Source organism: Diorhabda carinulata, chromosome 1 (genome assembly GCF_026250575.1).
Source record: "Diorhabda carinulata isolate Delta chromosome 1, icDioCari1.1, whole genome shotgun sequence".
In the NCBI taxonomy this organism is placed as follows: Eukaryota; Metazoa; Arthropoda; class Insecta; order Coleoptera; family Chrysomelidae; genus Diorhabda; species Diorhabda carinulata.
In genome coordinates, this window is record NC_079460.1 from 32,966,271 (window position 1) to 32,986,664 (window position 20,394).

General features: G+C 31.2%; 1 protein-coding gene across 1 annotated transcript in view; it reads left to right on the plus strand.

The window, feature by feature from the left end:
• Positions 1 to 967: 967 nt before the first annotated feature.
• The window catches only part of LOC130895291 (uncharacterized), a 113,950-nt gene continuing 94,523 nt past the window's right edge, over positions 968 to 20,394 (plus strand). The window contains exon 1 of the mRNA XM_057802516.1: positions 968 to 1,985. Coding sequence (XP_057658499.1) covers positions 1,410 to 1,985 — 576 coding nt within the window. The 5' untranslated portion in view covers positions 968 to 1,409. The remainder of the gene's footprint in view (positions 1,986 to 20,394) is intronic.

A 20,394-nucleotide genomic window follows, 5' to 3' on the forward strand; every position in this document is an offset into this window, starting at 1 on the left:
CAATTTTTGTGGTACCTGATCAAATACTGCAGTTCTAGAAGACGTCTCAAGCTATTATATTTGAAACTATAATTCGACACATGAGAAGTAAGTGAAAACTTTTAAAGAAATTATCTATCCAAAGACGAATAACAAAGAAGTAAGCTGGATAGGTGTATGTCAAAAAAGCTTGATACAATAAGGAGGAGGATTCAAATATTCATGCAGCTTAACATCATGATAGACGGTTGTGTGTATCCTACCGATCTGGAATTGAATGATTTCTTTGCGTATACAAATTACAAGAATAGGTTCCGTGGACAGAACTCTAGTAACTGACTATGCGATTTTGATTGTGTAATCAAACGGGTGGTTAATCACTTTCAACATTAAACTTTTGTGAAACTAGATACACCGAAATTTGAAACTATGTATATGGATACATAAAGATGATTTTGTAAGCTCCCTACGAAATGATTTTGAAATATATGAGAAAAAAAATTGTAAAAGCTATCCATTTGTTGAAAACAGTGAGAGAAAATGACAGTACACTTGAAAAACGCAGCTCGTATCAATGAATTACTACAATTGATATAGAGTTGATGGTCACTTGAATATTTTTCAAGAGATAATTCCTTCTTTCAAATCGTTGTATCGCAATTGAGTTGTTTAAAAAATACATTGTACAAAATTTTATATAGTTTTAACAATCGAAACATACCGTTAGAGAAAGGTATTATAAGAAACTTTCAGCATCTTTTTGTGAACATGAGATATTGATTTTAGAGCTATAGTTTTAAAAAATAATAATACTCAAACCTTACATTAAATATAATTGGAGAGAAAAGCGCTTTACGTTATTTTTATTGGAATTTGGTCCACTGTGTAGGTGACTCTCAGTGAATTTATGGAAGGAAATGAGAAGCGGGCGGCGATAGGTATCGATCGCGCCGGCGCCGGCGCTCTAATGCGCCGCCGTCGGTGCTGTCAGTGTCGAGTGAGAAACGGCCGGTGCCACAGCTTCGGCCCGGGCGGGGAGGACGTCGACGACTGTGACCATCATCACACCGCATTTACCTCTTCGTGTAAAGATGGCGGCCCTACGTTTCGTAGTTTCATGTGTTAAAGTTTCGGTCACGCGACAAGTGTCTTAGAGTGAGTGATGTGAGATGTCTAGGAGGCCCTCCTGCACCTCCTCCAGTACCTCGTTCTTCTATGCCGGCGGTAAGCATGCAGCATGAGCGAGGATTGTGGGGGGCCCGCTTGGAGTTTGGAGCAGCCTTCTTGTAGCCGGGAGCCTCGGAGGCACACCGTCGTCGATCCCGGGGGCACTCGGAGCCGCGAGGGGGGGCACTCCGGCCGCCCGCAGCGATGCTCCCGGCTCCCGTAGCTGCTGACGCCGTCGCCGCCACCGCACCCTGTCCCGCAGAATGCCCCGGGCCCCTCGATCGGGCCGCCTGTCATCGCTGCTCCTGATGGCCGGCCTGGCGTTCGCCGCCACCTTCACCTCTGTCACCAGCTCATCGTCACCGCTCTCCAAACACGACGACGACGTCTCCTCCGTTGTCGTTGACGGTGTTGACGTTGTTGGCGCTTTTCCGACGTGGTCACTTTCATCATCTAATTCTAATTATTGCAGCAATTCTGCCCACGACGACACGAATTTCTGTCCGCCGCCCTGTCAAACCTCAGACAGATCTAAACAGTGCCTTCATTACTTGCAAGATTCGCACAAAGAGGAAGTCTGCGGCGGAGACGTGCCGCCCCAGCGCAGGCGTGACGTGCTGCACCGACTCCGGATGCCCCACTGCTGTGAACACGCTGTCGACAAGGCGCTCCCCGAAGACGCCTTCCACGGGGACTCTAACACCTGCCATCGACTTCTTACCAGACTCATCGAAGTTGATAACTTTGCCAGGATTCTATCCTGTAACCACGCTGATCTGCTCACTCGCTATGATTGTTCTCAGAATTATTCCATCGTTCACAACTGCAAAGACTGCAAGGTAAAATAATATTCTTCAAATTAATAACAAAGCTCCTGAAACATTTATCCATGACTCTTTTTTAACTTTACCTTCTACGACTAATAAAATAGGTTTTCGTGTGAAACTTTTTCAGTAATGATATTTAATTATATTCAGCATATAGGTAACAACCTGGTGAAAAACTCAATTGCAAACTCAATGCATAGAGTTCTAAATTATAAACCAAAAAATCTATCTATCACGTTAATCTGTGTTATTCTATGAAATTAATAAAAATAGAATTTTAGGGTAGTGATTTGTTTCTATAGAATTTTGAATCATGTACTCTGTTTTGATCACAGGACAAATGTAATAGATTGTTGTCAGGCTCCATGATTAATTCAACAGATTAAAGTTATTCGATTGACAATTCTTATTAAAATTACTTCAACCAGATGTGTTTCTAATATTTTTGATATTCGATCATTAAATTAATTTGTAAAAGCTTAGTATCGATGTTAATTTTACATAGTTATTCATATTCAATTTATATATATATATATATATATATATATATATATATATATATATATATATATATATATATATCTTCACCCTCCTTTTTAATTGTGGTTTTTGTATTTGTGTTACTGCGCTGATCTTTTGGAGTTTATCTATGTAACAACGCAATTCAGTTGATGACGCATGCGTCTGTTGACGTGAAACTGAAATCTGAAATATAAAGGACAGGTTATATGAATGAAATATAAAAAAGATTGTTTAAAATTTCAATAATGTTCGCAATAATGATTCGCAAATAAAATGATGGATGTAAAAATTAGAAGAGTAGCTCAGATATTGATGAATCCATTATATCTTACTCACCATATGGGAATCTTTCTTATAAAAGAATCATTTGATTCATAACAGGAGAATTAACTACTTGTCACCTCTTAGATTATTTAAAATTTCAAATTATTGTTTGACGTTCTTCATAGGAGAGAAAATAACTACTGGCTAATACCACGACAAAGATTGAATTACATCTTCTCTAAAGAAAGTGATGTCCATCCACCTTTTCGTCCATATCAATATCCCCAATAGCTCCCAATTGCAAGGAGAGCGTTGTAACCGCTGACTAGTCATCTTACAATTGCGAGTCATTAGGTATGCTGATATCGACAAAAAGGTCGATAAACATCTCATTCTCCTCCTTAAAGTATTAAAATATATTAGTACTTTAGTCATTAATTTGTGAACAATACGGATAGGTAAGGTAATAGAGAAATATATAATTATCTAGTGAAAAATATTATTAAATGGAATGTCACAATGCATGAAAAATACAAATTATTTAGAACTGCACATATAATCTTTTATACGGAGTATTATAAAAATGTTTCATATAAAGGTTGTGAAGAATATTATTCTTTGCAATATTTGTAATAAAATTTTTTGTAAATGGGATATTTGCAAAAATCAAAAAGACATTTTAGAAGACACAGAACTAATAAGCAACGGCGACCTCACCAATTTCCTCTAATATTGGCGGCTTCGCTTTGTTCAGTCCCGAAATATTGTCACGATCAGTAAACTATATCTTACTGTTAGCAAACCAATGTCTTCAATGTGCCAAATGCCATGATACGATATTTCTAAATGCATAGAGAAGATAACAATAATTTGATGAATCGTAATAATTTCGCTGTAAAAATTTCTCAAATATATTTCCACAAGTTAAAATTTTATTCATTTATTTATATACTTGAGTAGTTGCATAGACATAGTAATTTGAATAATTTCAGCATTAGACGATATTAATCATACCGTGTCCACCACACACCAAAGCAAGAGATTTAGAGTATGTATGGTGAGTGTGTGCGTGTTTGCGTGTGGGCTTGTATGTCAGTGTTGTATTTACTCCTTCCTCCCTATTCATAATTGTCTAACAAGAATAATTAGTTTTCAAATATTGTTTGATGGAAATGTCGTGCTATCACGTGCAGATGCAATTGCGTCGTAGGTTAATTCCTTTTAAAAGAAATATAAACTAATTGAGTTATATACGTAATGGTTATTTGAATAAAACCAAAATTTTAATGTTTATGTATATTTCTCTTAAAGGGCTCGTATTCTTTTTAAATTACTGAATCAGTGCAATGATACCATTTATAACCAGATGAGAAAGGAGAAAGTAAATTTGGAAACGAAGTCTATACTTGAATGGAATGGTAAACGAATAACTCCACAGACTTCTGCATTTTAGGGTATGAAATAGACGAATATGAAAAATGTGAATAACCTTACTTATATAGGTGTAAACAGTTTAAGAAAGCAAAAATCTGAAACATATATACGGAGAAGAGAATTGATAAGCAATTGGCGAGAAGAAAATAGAACTATACTAAAACATTGTTTCCAATTAAGATATTAAAGGAAGTTTTCTCATTAGTGTCTTATTAATACATCCAAATTTAGAGAGAGAATTTCGGTTTTGATTGTTGTAACAACTATAGGAAATTATTTAAGCGGTACGTTGCTCCCAAACATTTCCATAAAGTGAAGGAGATCACTTTCACGTAATTTCAATCAATTTCTTATCAAAATCATATTTTTCCCTATTAATTCCATGTTATCAATTCAATTTCACTCTTATCAACACTTCATGATTTTACCCATATATATCACAAAATATTCTGCATTCTGCATATTTTCACAAGAAAAAATTATCTTGAAAACTTAGTATATTCGATTATTTCGTTATTCTTATTCAAAAAGGGGCAACGACTCCATACTTAAGACCAAAACCCTACTGTAGCCTCATTAGATGCCACTTAATAAAGAACTGAACGGATAGTTAAAGAATCAGGTAGAGTCTCATTGGGGAAACACACCAGGACCAAGACAATCCACAGGATGCATAACCATATCACCTAAGGAGTCTAATGAAATTCTCGTAATGACCAGAAACGAGATGAAACTGGTGGTCGGTCTTCTGTCAAATACCATCTTAAGACGATACACATTGCACAGGACAACTGCAGATTCTGCGAGTAAGCCATGGAAACAGCAGAGCATTTTGAAAGCAGAACAATGAGATGTAGAGATTGTAGAGTCTCGTACAAAATATCTTCTATGTACATGTGGAGAGTGGTATTGAAGCTAATACGACTCCCCAAATAATCTAATCACTTGAGAAAAAATCCATCTTTTTTTTTCATCTTATGTGTCTTGGATACCTTATTGAATAATCTGCAACTACATTTTAAATATTCCAATTCCAGTATTTTCTGCAAGTTCCAACAAAATATTAGCAGTTCTACTGTTTACCTTAGGTTGATAATTGCTTAAAATTTCTTCAATATCTAGTATTTTTTGGTGTTTTCGGAAATTCTGGCAGTTATTGTACAGAAAGATTTTATTTGCGATTACAACAAAGATATGATCAATATTTTACATCATAATCAATCCAAATTCAGAAAAAATTTAACTTACGTTTAAAAACGCTCTCGGTATTTACAAAATAAATTCAAATCACGCCTTCGCTTGATTAATGTGACCTAGTTTTTCAATCTTATTTTACAAAATTAATAAATCTTCTGTTATTATTCGATACTGATAAATTATTTTATACTCCTTTAACCTCCACGTTTCCACAGCAAAATATATCTTCTAAACCAGATGCCGATGTCTAGTTTATCACTGTTATTATCTTAATATGTTGTTCTACAGGGAATTATTATTATTGTGATCACCCTGAATATTGAAGAACAATTCAAATTACCATATTGACCAAATAGATACTTCGATCTATTAGTTATGTATATACAATTCATAAATTTTTGTAAGAGCACACTGGCACTACAACCTTTACGAAAAATGACACCTTAATGGATTTTTACCTCCGCATCTTCCAGAATTGGCTTGGAAGGAAGGATAACGATGTATTGAATCCTCAATAGAGGTTAGCAACTGTTTACTTTTTGTACTTATACACTAACGTTTGATATTTGATACAGGACATTTGCCGTTAGAAGGATGTGTATTTATGTCTACATGAATCATCCGGAACCTTAACTTCTCGATGTATTCGATATAATAATCGAAGAGTAAACAGTAAGATTTCATTGTATACGTTAACAGACAATCCACTACAAAGGTTTTTTGTTTTGTTAGCAAAAGATGAAGGTCGGTGATGTCAGATTGATTTTAAAAGCAGATAAAATATTAAAAAGAAAGTTATATATTGTATTTATGTTTAAGTGCAAGAGTACGTACCTATCATTTTATAGTCCAATATTTTAGAAATTTTCTCTAACTATTTAATTTTTAGACCTCTTCATATTTTTTTGTGATGATTTAGTCTGATAGGTTTGTTCTCATAAAAAATCAGTTTAAAATAATAAGTAAAAACTTTACGCTTCGAACTACTTCGGCCGAAATATTCTAGTAATTCTTGATTGATTTACTTGCTAATGAACATCATTCGAAACTAATCACAACATTATTATTGAACAGATAAAATTTCATTATTACTCCTGCAACTTTGTTTTTATTTTGGAATTCACTTTTTTCGTATTTAATTCCAATACATCAATTGACACTAAACACTATATTTATTGAGGAGATCCTTTTATTAAGGAGTTTCTAAAGTTATATGTAGATAAATTTTTTTCAAAAATAAAAAGTACTGACTAAGCTAGGCTTGATTAAAATTTATATTCGAACTGGGCATAATTAAACTAATAAATTATAGTTTAAAAAAACTTTATAACCAATAATAAAACTGAAAAGTATTTTTTGGAATAAGTATAAAATTGTCTTATCAGTAATTTCATTCTTATACGGAGTAGAGAAGATCTCTGCAAATTGAAATAAGGAATTAATCATACCAATCCACAAATACACAAAAAAGATGCCAAAAAGAATGCAACAACTAGCGCTTTAGGATGTAACATTGAAATTTCTAGCAAAACTACCTAAAAAGATCGACCATGAGCGAAATTGTCATTATGATACAACTTCCATGTATGAGGCAATGGAAAAGTTAAATACACTAAAAAAATTGAAGAGACTAGTGAAAATGGCGATACGAAAAACTGATAGTAAAGTAATTTTGGAGGGCCGTACTTCCAACCAATTCAAGATAGGGAAAGGTCTGAAACAGGGGATCTATTATCCACAACCCTCTTCACCTTAGCTCAAGAAGTCATACTGAGACAAATTGGTATAAAAAGCCAAATTTAATCTATAGAAATACACATCAATGGCTAGCATATACGGAGTATATGCTATTGCTAGTACTGATAGCAAGATCCAGGTAATAACTTGAAACTCTCTACTGAAAGAGAAGGCAAGAGGAATGATCAACGAGAAAAAATGAAGTACATGGTAATAAAAGACAAAGAAGACAGCGATATTACTAAAAATAGTAATCAAAATAATAACTACCGAATAGAGAAAAGTGGAACAAACGAATATTTGGGAGTCACCATTACAAATAAATTAGACGAAGGTGAGGAAATAGTAAAAAAAAGCAAAAGACAGTAAAACAGCTGGAATGGTATCATAAATGTTGAAATCAAAATATATATTAGGAACAGCTAAAATGTACCAAACAATAATGAGATCATCAGTTACCTATGCATGCGAAACCTGGACAATGATTAAAAAAAAGCAGAATGGACTAGAAATACAGAAATATAAAATGGCCAGGAAGATTTACGGCTCAATAAAAGAATATGGAATATACAGAAGAAAAAACAGGGAACTATAAGAATTGTGTGAGACCATATAATAAAAGCGGAGAGAGCGAGATGGTTGGGACATATAGGTGGAATGACAGAAGATATATATATATATATATATATATATATATATATATATATATATATATATATATATATATATATATGCCGCTCTTCAAACAACTACTTTCCTATCTATGCCTCTAATGCCTCGACGAATATTGAACTACATCTCCTCTAAAACGTGTGATGTCACCTTTTTGTCGATATCAACACTCTAATGAATCGCAAGGAGATATTTGTCACCACTGACTAGCTTCGATGTTATTAAGTTTCATCAGGGTGTTATAACAAACTCTTGTTCGGGGTAGATACTCTAACTGAAGATTTCGTCAAACAGCGTCGCTATTTGGTTCATGTAGTTATAGATTCCCCAGCGAACGCTTATTTTGATATATTTGACACACCTCATATACTATCGAAATCTACATTAGCAGTTGGAAGTGAGGATGGAGATAAATATCGATTGCGAGCCACTGGGAATGAAGAAATCGACAGAAAGTTCAATGGTCATCACGATCTTCAGAGGAGATGTAACTCAATATTCGTCGAGGTATTAGCCAAGAAAGCAGGTCTTTTCTCCTTGGAAGAACGACAGACATAGTTTTTTTAATAATTTTTGGAAGATAAAATTTGACGTTTCGACTTTTCTTTAAGTCTTTATCAAAATATTATTAAAGAGTTGACGTTTAGGGTCACTAGCCATTTTATACCATAACAAATGGTAGTATAATTTTTAAAATTTAGCAAAAATTATGAGCATATGAAATTGCGCAATTTTAACTAAATGATCAAGTACCATCGCCAGTATTCTATCATTTCTTTCTTGGATAACTTATTTTTTATTTGTTATATTTTGTAAGAACTAGATAGTTTGTGATTTATGCGATGTAATATTGAAACGGAGAACATTTCTTGAATAGCCCGATCAATTTCGCACCAAACACTGTTTTTATTTCGAAATGAAGCAATATCCCATTATCACTTTGATTGCTCTATATTTTTCTATATTCTATATAATTTGAAAATAGTATCTAAAAAAAGTATTTATTTATCAAGATTAATCTAAAATGAATAATTAATACATTACTTCACCTACGGTTTATAGTACAAAGAAAAAAATAACCAAAAAAAGATCAAGAATTATTCAAATGACAGATGCTGATGATAATCAAAAATCAAAAAGAATATTGTAAACATATAGGAACACAAAAGTAGAAGAAAGTTGGTCTTATAGAAATCTTTACTTTCTAATAATTAGCTGCAAAATCTGCTATTGGGTAAGGTTGAAATTCACTGTCATGGATAATAACATACATTGTGACAAAGTTCGAGCTATTAAAAAATGGTTGTGATGTGTGTCAAAATAGTTGACGTTTCAAATTTTATCCTACTAACTAACTGTATACCAGAACCCGTAGTTTATGGTATTACTTTGTTCATTTATTCACATGTTCACACTTTATAACCGTTTTATAACTTTATTACATTATTACATACACGACAATGAACTTAAACTTATTCGATAATAAGTTTGAGTTAATTAATTTACGCGAAATGAATAAATATTTTGATAATCTTTTTTTTTGAGTTATTTAATATCATCAAAAGTAAGAAAGTATGAAACATAGTCAAACAATATTAAATTAGGGAACATCAAGTAGATAGCTGATTACATACAGCTGAGAAATAAAAAGTCAGTAATACTATCATGACTTATAGTTCATTGATTCCTTTCCTTTTTTTCTGCATACTAGTACAGAAAAAGCTACCGACGAGGTTAAGAAGCTGATGATAGCTCTCCCAAGACGTTTCTTGGATTATTAATATTTTAAAAACGATTCAGATTCAGATTCAGATTAACGAAAGTTAATTCAGAGTACGGATGTATGAAGTAAACATATTTTGGTTGACTATGGATGTTTTTATCAATTTTTCTCTTTGGTATGATTTGATATTGAAAAATTATTTTGTTTAAATGCAGATAATTAGAATATATAGAAGGCTATGGATACTAGAGTCATTTTAATCACCTAATTAATTGATGATATTGTCGAAAAACTATTCATGTATTAAATATATTCAGAATTATTTCACTTTACTTGAAGATATTGAATTTTATGTAAATCTGGTTTCTTTTTTTCCCTGAAACTGCTCTGTTCAAGTTTTAGCAACTAATAATATTCATGAGTTTTCTAAGGGCGATTAGGCACTTTCCTAATAACTTTTGCATATTTCGATAATATTTTCCAATAAATGGTATAGTACAAAACTATCTTGGAATTGTTCTAAGAGGAATAAAAATTTATACGATTATATCATTTTTAAGTAGAAAGTCCAATTTTATTTTTATTCAATATTTTTCAATCATGAATGTAGAGAATTATTTGTTGCTTTGATAAATCTTTATAAGGACGAGGTATAGAAATAATAAGCCTGTTGTTAAAGTTTTTGTTTCACTCCATACTTTCCCGTTCGAGACAGTTCGCTTTGTTCCTGTATGTATGTTGTGTTCCGTTAATTTTTAAATGTACTATAAAGTTTCCCTTTGTCAGTTCATCATATCGTGATAAACAGGAAATTTTAGGGTGGTAGCTCAATTAATATTTTAAAAGCCATAGTGCTCCAACAATGGAACTAAACCACATTGTAAGTAACACACAATCTAGAATTGTTTTATGGATGTCTTAGCATTATATTATTTAATTATATAATAAAAGTCACAGATATTCTGTTTTCTTTCCAATCTTCCACGATATAACTATAATTATTTATAAAATTCTTCTTATCTAATTGCTTTTCTCATACTTCGCGTTGCCTTCGGTTGAAGTTTTCCTAATTTTTATATATTTTCATTAGGATTCACATATTTTCCGTATTTTCGGTTCTTTGTGCATTATTCTTTTTTATTTTGTCATATGTAATAACTGTCCTAATTTAGTCATTCCTTTGTTATGCTTTACTGTATTAGACCTAAATATTACTCAAATTTTTTCACTGTTATAGTTTTGATCTTCAAATTTATATTATGATCCACAAGATCGTCACAATACTTAAAAGCACAAAAAGCTTTTTGTTTATTCTATCAATCACCGTTCTATACTTGTAATAATTTTCCGTGGTTTGCTAAGCCGTTCTGTCACTGTGCTTACTCTGAACTCATTTTCCCTGTTACCACTCATTCCATGCACAATTATTTTTTGAAGCGGTTGGTAAAATAGGAGTACATTAACAGTGACATAACCTTACAAAATTCAATTTTCGCAAGATGGTATATTGTAGAGAATAGCTGTGGTTACTAGATGCTCGGCATTCCTGTTTCCATGTTGTTGAGTATTTTTCAAATTTACCATTAGCAGAAATTAAAATGCAGTATGCAGAAGAGAATAGAAATTGTTTATAATCTTTTCCACAATTTTGAAATCATTAGTTTATTAAGGTAATTTTTCTAATGGGCACCCCAAAGTATTTACATCAAATTATGTTATATTAAATGTTGAATATTGCTACTGGGAACTTGTGGATTGTGTCGTGTATTTTTCATGATTTAGCGACCTATGTTTGATTTTAATACTCCTTACTTGGAGTATTTTCCAGTTTTTTAACTACCAAATACTAGTATACCGACACTTTCAAAACAATAGATATCAAAGAATTGAGAAAAAAAAACAATAATAATAGTTGTATATAAACTATCCAAAACTATTTTTTTCTTAAAACACGCAAGTATCCTATTGGAAGTGAAATATTTTCCCAAGTTAATTGAAAATTATTCGATTATATCATTCAAGTCATCATACAATGAAATAATTATTTGAAAGACCGCTTTTTTGATGGAATTCGCTGCTTTTTAATTTTTCTTCATTTCAAGAGATTCTCAATTTGATATTATGAGATGTTTAATATTGTTTGATATTATGAGATGTTGAGAACATTAGCCAAAAAATAAGAAAAACTGTATTACTGACATAAATGCAGGATAATTGGAGATAGAGAGAAGTCCATTATTATAAAATCCATTTTTCTGAGTAATCTCAACTAGAAGTACAAAAACATAATTTTTTGTTGTAGATTAACGGGCTATGTTACATCTCGGATAATTTTTATTACCATTAGAGCCATCTCGAAATAGAATTGTTATCCTTTAAACTTGTTCTTCCAAATTCAAAAAACGTTTCTCCATCAGCTACTCAAGTATTTTAAAGATTTAGTTGAAGCATTAAAAAAGTTACTTGACAATATTTATTTGAACTCGCCTTAAGAATCTAGAGATTCAATCGCCTATTCAGCGCTGGATCTATGAGTTTAGTATACTGAGAATTTCGAATTTTAGTTTTGCACCTTTCTATCGACCTCCAAACCCTCTAGATACTAAAAAATATGTCATCTTAAACAGCTTAATACGGATGATCATAATACAAATTGTTCAAATCGTTTTAAAATTAATCGATAACTAGAGACCGATGTGTTCAATTTGAAATATCGCAAAAAATAACGAGTTTTGTAATTTTTTACCTATGCCATAATCTTAATGTCCATGCCTAACCCAATTCATATTCTGTGCTTTAAAATTCACCATGCTATATAATTCGTGAAAAGAGCCAAGTCAGTTTCTACTATACCTGCTTTAAATCTATAGTTTTAAATCAATGATAATATTCAACAGACACACAATGAAATTCTCCTTTCTAAATTTCAAATATTGTGCATAGTACGAAATTCGATATTTATTCGAGGAAATTCTTTCACCGTTTCCATACGAAAATATTGTACAGTATTTGGAAAGTAAAAACTCATTTCATTTGGTAGCGATCAAATCAAGAAAAAATCCAGGAACAAGCAATTCGCGTTCCTGAATGTATATAACGTCATCCTTTTGTGATACCGAAGCTAACATCCACTGATATGGGTTAGATCGATAAAGGAATGGTGGGAGGATGAACGGAGAGGTATAATCCGACAACGGCACACAGCATCCTAGGTTACACCTGCTCTGAGATATTGGGGTTATATGACTTTCTGATCTGGATATTTTCGGTTCTTCGTTCATTTATAATAAAATGTTCGGAGAGCTTTTATACATCCAGAAAGAAACAGATTATATCATATCTGCTTACATAAAAGCTGTTGTACAGGTTGTATTGAATATATTGATAAAAATTGATATATTCAATAGAGTTTCGGGAGATAATAACTTAAATATAAGTTTATTGACTTCTTTTTTTATATTTATCGAAAGTTTTCGAATTGTAAATACTCGATATCAAGTCATATGTCTTACTAATGTGAAGTACTTGATTTTTTCTATCTGTCTTCATTAGATTATGTCCTTAGCCAGATCTTTAGTTACACTCTCTTATATTTTATCAATATTGTTTTTAATTTTATTCTTCAGTTACGAATCCTACATGCATTTTTTATCAATCTTACTCTCAATTTTAATCTTATATGAAATTTTATTACTCTTTATTCGGTATGTTATGTGTAAATATTCCTCCTTTTTTTATTAACACTTATACAATAACCACTAAAGTGAGCATTCTCTCAGCTTAACGCTTGGTATTTTCACCTCCAGATGAACAGATGAGAAATCATGAGAAACTATTCCAGTCCATATCTGTCAGATTATAATTTAACATGGGAGGAAAATACCGGGTCTAAGAAGATTTTAATGGTTATATTTTATACCTAATAGGAAAGCTGAAATTCCTGGACGACCGTGAAGATTGCTTGTGAGTCAGAAGCCGAGAGTAGTAGTAAGGGCTGTGGCTCACCCTATTTTACAAAATTATTTATATTATTTCCAAATCAAACTTTGAGGGGTAACATTAAACGTTATCTAATTTAACTAGTTTCTCAACGGTACTACTATTGTTATCAATGTCTTTCCTAAATTACTTCTTTGAATTAAAAAACTGTTAATAATTAACACAGCAAAGCAAAAACTAACTTCATTTACTATGTGTATCTCAATTTCTTAACTAAATTTGATGAAAAATATTTGCAGGAATGCACAGTTATAGGCAGATTATGAACTGATTAAAATTTCCATTTTTAAATATGGAGGATAACAAGAAAAATGATTTATGACAGTATTTTTCTCATAAATTCACTGAGAAAGTGATATTTTCATACTGTAATGAAATGCTCACTTCCAGTTTTTCGTTGCATGTCAAACTTTATCTGTTTCAAACAATATTATCAAAACTGTAAATACTTCTGATCGATTTCCAGCGAATATAATTAATCTATTTTTGAATTCGATTCATTGAAAACATAAACAACAATCAAATTACTGAGCTATCGACATATTTTATTTTTGGAACCTCTTTCGGCTGAAGGTCATGATATATTCATGTATTCATCATTCAGACTTGAGCTTGCAATTATTTAATTGCAAGGCGACCACGCAAATGTCAATGCATTTTTGTGATAAATCCTAGAGCAAAGAATTCATATGTGAAATCACAGCTGACTTATTAATATTTAGTAGTCAATAAATATGACTTTGAAATTAGTAAAACGTCATCTTTAGATGAAATTAAGAGTCTTCTTTGTTTCTCGTAGTAATATTGTTCGACATAAAAATTGAGTTAATTAATTAAAATTATTTAATCAATTTTTTATTATGTATTGTCACCAGAATGGAGAAAGTATGTGGCATTTCAAGTCAATAAGTTGATTAAAAGCTAGTGAAAAATTGAAACTCTAAATTTCTGAAAGAATTGGCGTTGGTAAACTCGTCGCCAAGATTACTCGCTCCACTAATCCGACATGTAAATTGGTAGCTGGAATTTGAGGGTTCATTTAAACCTTACTTCATTTAAACCGCATTTTTCTATAGCAACCCAAAACAATAAATAGTGCACTTTACTTTGAATAGGTTATTATTCAAAATCAATATTTATATAATAGTACATAAATATTAGGTATACCAAGTACATTATTGTAGTCTTTAATATTTTTTATTGAAATTAAAGCTAACATCAAAACTTTGTATTTTTATATACATTTCAATTTGACATACTTTTAAATTTCGTAAAGAAGAGATACATAGGACCTTGTTGTTGCGTAGAAGGAAGAATCAAATTTTGCAACAATTATTCGTTCTTGTAGCCTGCTCACATAATAGGAGGAAAAATTGCGTTTTCGACGATACATCGCCAACAAATAGTCGAAGAATGTATCCAAAAATTCACTTGCTGGTTTGTACGACATTAAATCGAAGACGACACAGTCCTTTACTCCGTTTGGATTCAATCCAGTCATCCGGTATATGGAGCCAGACTCCTATTTATCATCATTTGGCCATATGCATTACTGAGAAATTCTTCTATGTTCTTAGGAATCTGACCTGGAGGGTTTTGCCGCGACTGTTGTAGGTATTTATTCTAATACAGCCTTGAAATCTTCTCTTGCCTTCCTTTTGGATGAACTTGAAATAGCCATCTTCTCTCCCCAATATCATGTTCTTCATTCTAATGTGTCAAGCCTTTTCAAGACCTTGTGTTTAGAAAACGTGAAATTTTCACTGATAATTAAAGTCTTCTCTAATTGTTAAGAAACCGTTCGTTTTAAATTTGAGATAAATATGCTCAATAACCATTAACCTATTGTTCCGTACCTACAGATGCAGGTAGCTACTCAAGAAAACTCCGAAAACGAATCTATATGTTATCAGTAGCGACCTTTTTCGAATTGTTAGGTGGTTATTATTGATGAGTGAATTCCATTCATTGAAAACCTACTCCCATTTCGTTAAATTAAATCAAAGAAAATGCTCTTAAATAGAAAATAGATAACTTCGGCAGTTCAAAACACTCTACACCGTGTGTAAAACTTGAAAAGTTTGTCTAGGAAACGGGAAATGACAGCATAAAATAACAGCGGAAATAACAAGTTTTAAGTAATAAAACCAATAATCAGGTCTGAGTCAATATTTAAGTGTTACGGCTTGCTTTATTGGACGAAGATCCATCACTATATAGTCGTAAAACCAAAGAACATACTGCAAGGAGAAAATATAAAGACAGTAAATGCATTATATAAACTAATACCATGTCAAATAAAAGAATTATATCATAACATACTATATTATTTTTGTTTTCCAGTAAGATTGAGAGTAATATTAAAATAATAAGAAATTATTATTAAAAAATGTCATTTTAATTTTAAGTTTAACTTGAAACTTCCTCTCTTTTTTAAAGATATCTTGATACAGAGCAGAACAGATTATGTTAAACGATATCCAAACATTTGTTTGAATTGAGCGACGTTTTGCATATTCATATTTACTTCATTAACTATCTCATGTTCTTTTAAAAGGAACATTTCCTGGAAAATATTGTGACTTTTCTTCATATTCCTCAAGTGTTTTTCCGCGTAAAAAATAAAGTTCAATTAACACACTGAATACATTTTTTTCTATATTCGCCAAACAATTAAAACAGTTTTACATGTGAGTATCAGAATCAAGGTATCTGTCAAATTTACATAAAGTGTTGACAGGTAGGACATATGGCGAAAACAATATAAATAACTGAGTGGAAGTGTTGCCATCATTTGAAAAGGCACTCTTTCATCATACAGCCCCTGGTTCTTTGTGACTATTCAATCAGTTTTGTCTTAATTCAAGGTTATTATTAAGTAATAATAATATTTGTATAATTTAAATGTACGATGGAAAAACCCTAAAATAAAGATATTTTTATATATGAAAGATATATGAAATAGTGAGAACTTGTTTTATGAACTGCAATTCCGGACCTTTCAAATAGTATATTTTTAGAAGGATTCAAAAAATCTTTATTTTTTATTTTTCGTAACACGTAAAGCTGCCCCCAACGGAAATTTAAGATTGCAGTTATCTCAGTAATATGTACACATCAAACCTAAATAAACATATCCTTTCGATCGGTCACAAATGGATATTTGATTCTCGATTACAGAATGACTCTACAGATCTCGAATACTCCGAGAGGGTCAACAATGTACCAAAAAAATATCTTCACTTGAAAATCGTGGAAAGTACACACTTGTTTAAAGTCAAACAATTATATCAAGAAAGAAATCATTGTGAATAATATAACATTTAACTTATTTTTTCCATACGTTTTAGAAATTGGATTTTGTGGCAAATAAAGGCTTTGCAATTAATCATTGAAATTACAATTCTTGTTCTTTCTAACCTACATGTAGTGTTTGCGATATCGTTCGAAGGAATGGTCCACAAAAAAGTTTTTATTACCTACCAAATATGCATTCTGTTCATAAAGTAACATAAGTTGCTGATTTGTCCATTTGTATTACGTTTACAACAGAAGTGGCGAATGAAATTCAGGACGTCTGTCGTGTCGAATTAGAGTCGATTAGAAATATAGATATAGGCTACTTTTTTACTTATTAATTAATTAATAAACATATATTTTGAACAGTATCTTCAGGTTTTAATTCAAAATTAGAAAACAATCGTCAAAACCGTATAATTCTAGTAGCTTGAATTATAAATTAATAAAAAATTGTTTAGTCCAAAATAGTAATAGGTTTTCCTATCATAATCATTTTGTTCTTATGGCTTGAATTATCTCAATGTCATTAATGGAAGGTGATTAGTGTAGTTTAGATATGGTAAATGAACAAGAAAGAGTACTGAATATACTGTTTACACCACAACAACACGAATATCGCCAACAGTTCCCGAAATTCCAACTTCCAACTTAAGAAAGAGATTACGGTGATAGTTAAAGAGCCTATAATGAAATAGGTCACTGATTTAATACTTACAAAAATCACAACCAAATTACCAAAAATGCAGTTTCAAGGATTGTGAAATTTTTTCAAAAAGTAACTTCTATTCGCTAACACACACTATATAAAACCTATGAAATTAATTTATTGGAAAAATTCATAACTTTTTGAATTGCAGTCAAATGTTAAATTAAATAAAGCAAAATATGACTTATTTAGGGGCCATTTTCATAAAAAATTAATAATTTCTAATTAAATAATTTAATGTTATTACAAGTATACCGTTTATTGTAAGCGATGGATTTGGGATGTTAACAGTGATGATAGGAAACTTGATTTACGGGTCTTATCACGTTGTTTCGGATCACCATAAAAAAATTTGGTAACTCATGTTTTGTAATATAGGGTGTGAGAAATATATAGTACAATTATGAAGCAAAAGTAGGATGGATATTAAGATGAGCTTCGAATTAAATTATGAATACTAATGGCTTAACAAAGTTTAAAAAAAAACAAGAATTTTAATTTATATGTAAAGTAAACACATTATCATCATAAATACAAGAGTAAAATGCGAATGGAGAAAAAAGTCCATTATTAAGTGTGTGAGAAGAAAAAATAAAATTACAAATTCAATACACAGAGAAGCAGACTTGTCGTCATCTTGTCAATAGCCTATATATACATGTTTCATAGATAGAGAAAATCAATCAGAGGATAATATCTAGGCTAATTGCAAAAAATTATGAGATTGACGAAATAGAACAAAGCAGAAGTAACAAATAAATATTTGGTTATAGGAACATAAGAAATAATACCAGTTTTTCTTGGAAAACTATGAGCTTTTCAAAAGCAGCCGGAGGTGAAACTTGTGGAGTCACAATAAATAGGTTCAAAAAATATAAGTTAATAACGGAAACACCATCGAATGGGAATATTTAAAGTTAAAAATGGAAAACATTATGAGAAGGATCAATAGTTCAGTTCTGAAAAATATAAAGAAAAAAAGCAAGGTGAATTATATAAAAGACAGGATCAATAAAAATGATAGATACCATAAGACGATAGAGTCCCTAATATAAAGAATACTGAACATCCTCATGCATACACACTCTTAATGTAGGGCAGGCTGAGTTTACATAAATGCATGAGTCAGGATGTATTTCACATATATATCTAAAAGTATCACATTAATAATGGTTTTATCTATATACTACTCACATTTTTTCTCCTATTTATGTTTCTTTAAATGGACATCTTATACACATTTTGTATATATCGCTCATTTCTATTTTATCCACCCATTTCATTGTAGTTACCTATATTATTAATAAAATTATTATTATTGTTATTGATTATATGAAACAAATAACGTATCACAAAACTGAACAGGAGCAGTCGTACACGTAACATTTTAGAAATATCAAGAGTCTGAAAGAGTTTTAAGAGCTTTTATTGGTATGAGATGTTAAGCGTATAATCAACATACAAAAGTAAACTCCACGACATACTTCCAAAGGATACACACACATAATAAGTGATAGTATACAAGAATATAAAGTGTACTAATAAAAAATCACCTACAAAAAAGCTTGACCCAAAGATTGAAATTGCTTATTGTGAAAACCATGAATATAGTATAGAAAAATAACCAATATTTTCAATTACGATAGTATTACAACGGGAAGAAGTATGGAAACCAATTTTATTATTGATTTTTATGAGTTGAATTGATAAAAAATATAGTGAAAGAAGGGAAAAAGTAAGTACACAAGAAATGAGAAAATTTGAGGGGTTTAAAGGCTTTGTTAATTCTATTTACTGTATTGAGAGACAATTTGTTGTTTGGTCAATTCACGAGTTATTTGACTACAATTTCTTATACTTGTCCTTTAAACAAGTTTTTTAAATGATTTGGTGAAATTGAAGTATCGTGAGAAGTGGTTTCTTTTTTTCTTTATCGTAATGATTTCTCATTCTTTCCCCCACCTGTAAATCAATATTTTTATTAGGTTGAAATAGATTTCATATCATACCAATTTTCATACTGCCTCAAATTGCCCCGAATATTTCAATATTATTCTATTTTATACAAAGTTAGTAGTTGTGAGGAAAAGATATATTTTGATATATTTACTAGCAGTTCTATGATATTTACGGTATATATTATTTTTTCATATCACCTAATTTACTTCAATATATATCTTGATTGGATTATGCAAGCGCCAAATCTGTTGAAACTAATATATTATCCCTAATGCGAATAAATATTCAAAGCTGAAAAATATATTCTTATTAAAGCGATTCTTCTAATACAATTTGGCTTTATAACACTTTCGTTGTTTACTTTACTCTGTCTTTCAAATATTATATTCCATTTATTTTATCGCTACCCAATCCACTTATACAACATCTTATTCAGTCAACTCAATTCTGTATAATTTTCACCTCTAAAAAACTTTAAGGGGAAAAGCAAATCCTTTGTTAATCTGATAGAAAAGGCAATAAAGTAATACCATGAAATTCGTTGCAGAATCCCTTGTTGACTAAATATGACAGAAATACGGTAAGAGGTGTGGGATCCTAGTAAAGTTCAATTTACTGTGACGAACCGAGTATTCTGTTAACTGTTGTGAATTTATATCAGATATTAAATTATGAATTAGCTTAATTCCGATTTTCCGATATTTGGATTTAAGTAGTATTTGCTCATATTGCGTAGAATTAAATATGAAACATGGGTGATGGAAAAGTAGGACAAATTTGGTTACCTTTGTTTTCTTGTTAGTGGTAATAATAATATTATGTTTCGTATTCACATTTATCAACAGTTGAGCAGTTGAGCACATTAGCACAGGTACTTAAGTATTAAGACAAATTAATAACTTAAATAA